The sequence below is a fragment of the Callionymus lyra genome, chromosome 1 (assembly GCF_982586985.1).
Source record: "Callionymus lyra chromosome 1, fCalLyr1.hap1.1, whole genome shotgun sequence".
In the NCBI taxonomy this organism is placed as follows: domain Eukaryota; kingdom Metazoa; phylum Chordata; class Actinopteri; order Syngnathiformes; family Callionymidae; genus Callionymus; species Callionymus lyra.
This window is the reverse complement of record NC_141818.1, coordinates 32,156,481-32,162,480: the sequence shown is the minus strand read 5'-3', so window position 1 is coordinate 32,162,480 and position 6,000 is coordinate 32,156,481. Positions and strand designations below refer to the sequence as shown.

Genomic DNA, 6,000 nt, shown 5'->3' with positions numbered 1-6,000 from the left:
TTCTAAGACAGTACTTTGGCTCATCCTTCTCTTCCTTCAAGGTAACACTAGGCTGTGTGTTTGTAGAAGAGTGACACTGACGCGTCTTATTTTAGTGTCTGTAATGGCTTCACATTTCTGTGTCTACTTCAAATATTGTAGCAACACTTTCAACTCACCTCCTTATTTCCACGTTCATCACAACATTGTAGTATTGTTCATTATTAATTTCATTTTGTTGATTATTCATTTTCATTTTTTCATGTTCTTATTTAATGTTTTGCATCGTGGGTCGGAGAGGACTAAAATTTCATCAATGCTGTATGTCTTGTAAACATGTATATTTGACAATGAAATAACTCGAACAACACCGTCCTAAGAAGAGAATCAACTCACTCGTACTTACTGGGAATTTGATTCTTGTTTCTTCATGTTTCCAATACTTCTAGTACTTCTAAAGATCAGCAGCATGATTTGACACTTCTTTACTTCTGCTTTGTGTTGCTTTGTCATTGTCAATAACTACGGTTTGATTCTTGTTCGATCTGATAGAAACAAGTGAAGTGAAATTATGTTCAGACTTTTACACTGCTACGTATTATTGTCTGTTTTTCAAGCAAAAAGTAGAAATTAAGCAACAAATGGAATATTAAATGTAAATGTTCAGCTGAAGATAATAAATCTCAGATAATTTGATTGATATTTAAACGTTGACTACAAACCTATTGTGCAGTTTGTTTGTCCACTCCTTATATCAGAATGATAATATCTTTTAATTATTTATTTTGCAGTAATTGATAATATCTTTTAATTATTTATTTTGCAGTATTACATTTAGATTCCAGTCGACATGAACTTCAATTTGTGACAGACATTTATTATTTCTATCTGATACTTGGCAGAGAGAGGAAGAGTTTATTCATCTGAACGAACTCTGTCCAGTAGGGAGCGCTGTCCTATGGAAGCCTTGTCTTTCTGGTCGTGGGGGAGGTCTTGCTACTGTTTATAGAGATAGTTGTTCATGAAAAGTGATTCAGACTCAGGAATTCACTTCCTTTGAGTCTCAGATGATCTTGGTGGTTCTTCAAGACCTTTCTATTGTGTGTCAGTCTAGCGTCCGTCTGGTCCTGCTGCTGTGTTTTTGAACACGAGAATTCTGACCCGAATCCTTAAAACTCTTCACTCGCTGCCAGTTTCTTTCAGGATTTCATTTCTGGTTTCCTGCCACAGTCCAAACACATACAGAGGTTGATTGAGAACTTTGGGAAATAGGTATTAGTGTGTGTGTGAATGGTGGTCTGTCTTTGTGTGCCCTGCGACAGACTCGGTCTCTGTCCAGTGTGTCCCCTGCCTCTCACTGCCACAAGGGATAAAGTGGTAGAAAATGAATCAATGAACTTCAATTCAAACTTTGAATTCTGTTTTTTTTTTTCTGATACTCTTCGACGTCTTAAGACTAACTATTATGTTGCCAGTCCAGGTCACGTGACAAGCTTCTTGTGATGCACTCAGACCTAAAACAGGATGTCAAAAAGGAAGTTGTGGTTCATTCATTCATTCTGGTCACCATCTTGTTCAAGTCTGGTTCACATCCAAACCGAATTCTGAGTCTAAACCCACAATTTCTTACCTTTCTGGAGCAGTTTAGTTGAATGTCAGAGTTCAAGAGAATCTTCTACATTTGTAAAGACACTGAATGTGGAGGTGACTCAGCTTCTGAAAGAACAGGAAGGATTTAGGGTCAGCTGCTTTCAATCATATGAAACTTTGTTTTCTATTTAATCGAATGTTACTTTGACAACACAGGGAAAAAAATGAATATACTGTATATATATATATATATATATATATATATATATATTTATGAGACAAACTAGCTGAGATTGAACTCGTCTCTCCAAGGTCATCCACAGTCTGACTTTGTCTCTTCTGCAGATGTTCAAGGTCAGTATGACTGGAAAGGAAACTACAGTTCTGATACCAGCTGTGCTGTCAGAGGATCAACAGTGAAAATGAACTGCAGGTTCACGTACCCTCAGAATCACACTCTTCAGAGGACCTTGTGGATTATTCAAGGTCAGAGTTCCGAGGTTGGTCTAGAGTCTCTGCCACAGTTCAGAGGTCGAGTGCAGCATCAGTGCAGTGACAACGACTGTACGATGATCATCTCTGATGTGAGGAAAGAAGACACCGGAGTATACATGTTCAGGGTCATCACCTCTAAGAACAAGAACACTTTTCTACGTGGAGTCAGTCTGAAGGTCACAGGTCAGTCACACGCGCAGCTGATGTCTTCCTCACAAACCAGTCAGATGTTGTGAAACAAACCAGAGTTTTTGTTGATGTTGACAAACAGAATTCTTGAAAACAAGATCCTTGACGTTGCTTAGTGAGGATCAAGTATTCTTTAAATGTTGCTTTTATTGTCTATAATATTTTCTTCAGTTTGTCAAAATCTTGTAAATGTGCTGACTTGGGTTTTCTCTCATCCTCCAACAGAACTGGTGATTGAAAGAACTTACTACCTACAGTGTAAGAGTGATTGTTACACGTATCCATACGTTTGGTATGAAAATGGAGTAGAACTTAAAGAAACAAGTTCTTACTATGATGGTTCCTTGACCATCAAGAACAGTTATTCCTGTGCAGTGAAAGGACACGAAGATCTTCCGTCTGCACCTGTGTGTAAGTCAACAGTCGTCGTTCTTCTCTCATCCTGTTTGTCTCCAACTGAAGGGACGTCTATGTTTTATTGAAACCTCAACAAGCGTCCATCACTCTTCATCTCTTCATCTCACAGGTCCAGGTGACAACAGGTGCAACAAGCTGAGCTACACTGGCAGAAGAAGCGTCTGTGCTCCTGCAGGTTCCTCAGTGAGGTTCTCCTGCTCTTACAGTTACACTGGAAGTCTGTCATCACAGTTCTGGTTCAGTCCTCAACAAAGACAACACTGGACCGAACCATCGACACCTGAGGACGTTGGTAAAGACCCGCGCTACTCTAGCTCTGATGTCGCAAACATGGGAGAGTCTGTCTCCACTCTGACCATCTCTGACCTGAGAGGAGGAGATTCAGCTCAGTTTCTCTTCAAGTTCAAGACTTCAGACGTCGAATGGAGGAGCATGTTAGCTGGAGTGTCTCTGACTGTGACAGGTACTGATGAACACTCGCATGAATCTCCTGCTCACTGATGAAGTCAATGATGTTCCTCAGACCTGCAGGTCCAGGCGAGCAGATGGCTCAGCAGTACCAGAGTGGAGCTGAGGTGTCTCAGCAGCTGCAAATCATCTGACCATCATTCGTTCTTCTGGTCCAAGAACGGACATCAAGTCGATGTTAACAGAGATTCTTATGAAGTGGATTTACGATCTGGTGATTCTTTCATCTGTGGCCTTGAAGGTCATGAGGTCACGTCTGCTCCTCTGTGTGAGTTCTTGTTGTCAGCAACGGGAAATGATCTGAGGATCTTCACTGACGTGTTCAAACCTTCACTTGCAGACAATCCATTAGATCCGTCAGTGGTCCAGAGTCCTCCTGGTGAGGTCGTTGAAGGTCGTTCAGTCAATCTGACGTGCAGCTCCGATGCTAACCTTCATCCCGGAGGGAAGTTGAAGTTCACCTGGAAGAAGACGTCAAATGTCTCTCAGCAGTTTGTGGGCAAAGACCTGCTCTTCAGTCCTGTCCGGTCCTCAGACTCCGGAGAGTTTTCCTGCTCCGTTGAGAGTGAGTTTAGGAAGTGGACGTCACAGTCGCTCATCATGGATGTTCAATGTGAGTCCGTGACCTCTTCTCCACCTGTTGAAGTTTCTTTGAACAGGACGGTCATCAACTGGACTCTCAGCAGGTGTTCTGATCCACAGTCATGTCAAACTTCTTCCTCACCAGATGCTCCAAGGCCTCCATCTGTGTCTGTGTCCGCTGATGAAGTGAAGGCGGGAGCTTCAGTCAACCTGACCTGCAGCTCCGATGCTAACCCTCAAGCTAACTACACCTGGTACCTGGAAGGAGACCCGACTGCTGTAGCATCTGGACAGATGTTCACCATCACTGAAGTCAGACGTGAGCAGGCTGGGAGTTACGTGTGTCGAGCCCAGAACCTCCGAGGACAACATGAGGCTGCCGTGCTCCTCACTGTTGAGTCAGGTGTGTTCGAAAGTCCCTCATTCCATCTTCACCTCACATGTCAAGGTCACAGCTTTATTTGACCTTCCACGACAAATGAAAGTTGGTGTTGATTGCAGGTTCAATGAAAATTCCTTTTGTGTCCGTCACTCTTCTTCTTCTCCTGCTGATACTTCTCGCTGGCTGCTACATCTTCAGGTAGAACTTCACATTTCCACTTTGTTCTGGCTGGTGTTTGAGAAGCTGAATGTATCCATGATTTCATTTGATGATCCAGAAGAATCAAGTTCTCCAGCCCGGCTCCAGAAGCTGCAGGGAGAGCTGAGTACCACGTGCAGGTGAAGCACCATCGTGTTCTCTTTACTCCTCACCTTCAGAACCTTCTGAAGCAGCCGGTCCACACGTGTGCTGGAACCTCAGATGCTAAATGAACACAACATACCACACATCACAGGAACCAACACGTTTTTAAGAGTCGACTCGTGAGTCCAGTGAAAGTCTGCAGGTCTTAAGTGGAGCACAAGTTCTCAGACTCTGGTCGCAGTCGTCCACTCATCCTCACAGTTCAGACCTGATACTTGTTTCTTTCCAGTCCTGTGGAGGTGAAGAGGCAGCAGCTGAGGAGGAAGATCAAGACTACGCTTCCATCCATTCATCTCAGGATCCCATCAACTCTGGTTGTGTGACCTTGACTCTCGAGAGAGGAACCCACTAGTCTTGTGGTTCCCAAACGTGTTTGTCGTTCGCCTCTTGGCACATGTGTTTCAACAAGAATGCTTAAGATTTTCATTGAAAAATAGTTTTTAGTTTGTGGCTTGTTTTCAGGTAATTGTAGTCATTGTACTTTAGTAAGACTCACTGGCTACTTTGGGAACCACTGAACTAGTCATAGATGAGCTGAGCTCTGATACGATCTGGTGACATGTTTGACTGGAATTACAAGGATAGTGAAGCTTCATGAAACCTCATTTCTCAGCTGAATACTTGCACAAAATACTGCAAAACTGTCGAATAAATATGATCCACAGTTTCTTTTAATGGGCTCTGGAACTGTGGACAGTTATTCTTTAGAACCTTCTGAAGTAGCTGGTCTTTGAGAAGATGTGCGACCAAAGGACGTTAAAGTTGATCTAATGTGTTGATTTAAGTGTGTCTTAAATAGATCTTTGACTTCTATTTTATCATCAGTGTCTGTTTGTACAAAACTCTTTTTATTTAAATATTGACATTAGAAAATGATCTTAAGCCCCGGCCACCAAAAAACCCTATTTTATGGAGCTTAAATCTAGTTAACCATAACAACACCCACTCTGCTTTGATTGGTCAAGCATCAAGGTTTGTCACAGAGCATCATGAATCCAGGAAGTCTCCACCTTCAAGGGATGTGTTGTATAAACAAAGCAGGGTGTGATTACAGCTGGCTGGAGGAGGAGTGAAGCCATTATTAGGTCATAATAGACTCCGCTCTCGTAACCTCTCGTTCGCTCAGATTTCAAAGCAACTTTATAAAGTAATAAGTTCACAGCCTCCTCATGATGAGGGATCCTTAAACATCCCTGAACCTGAATCATGTCTCCTCAAATTTACTCTCTCTCTCTTTATCCTGCTGAGATGAATGTACCTAAACTTAGAGGTGCTGATGCTCATCCCAGAAACACCACAGACACGTCATCAAATACTGTTATTTTAGTCTTATACTTGTTACTTCAAAGTAGAAAAGTAGATTTACAGGAAATTAGTCTTATTTACATGTGTACATGATGGTATTTACAGTCCACGTCGTGTGTCTCCACAGACTTAACCTCAGACAGCAGGTGGAGACTCACTGCTTTAAAAAGTATTGAAAAAAAATAAGGTTTTGTAAATTGGCCAATTCTTGGGGTTTACAAAAATGACCT

At 42.1% G+C, this 6,000-nt stretch overlaps 1 protein-coding gene across 1 annotated transcript; it reads left to right on the top strand.

Annotated features, from left to right (window-relative positions):
* The first annotated feature begins 1,991 nt into the window (after window positions 1-1,991).
* Window positions 1,992-4,304, top strand: LOC148089044 (uncharacterized). Its single transcript, XM_087783850.1, has 7 exons — window positions 1,992-2,247; window positions 2,479-2,664; window positions 2,780-3,133; window positions 3,194-3,406; window positions 3,479-3,751; window positions 3,866-4,123; window positions 4,222-4,304. Exons 1-7 carry the CDS (start codon window positions 1,992-1,994, stop codon window positions 4,302-4,304), a joined length of 1,623 nt encoding a protein of 540 aa, XP_087639976.1.
* Window positions 4,305-6,000: the final 1,696 nt, after the last annotated feature.

Coding starts and splice junctions, on each gene's coding strand:
- LOC148089044 (XM_087783850.1), top strand. CDS start 1,992: ATGAACTGCAGGTTCACGTACCCTCAGAATCACACTCTTCAGAGGACC. Junction 3,134..3,193: donor AGTGTCTCTGACTGTGACAG/GTACTGATGAAC, acceptor GATGTTCCTCAG/ACCTGCAGGTCCAGGCGAGC. Junction 3,752..3,865: donor GCTCATCATGGATGTTCAAT/GTGAGTCCGTGA, acceptor CTTCCTCACCAG/ATGCTCCAAGGCCTCCATCT.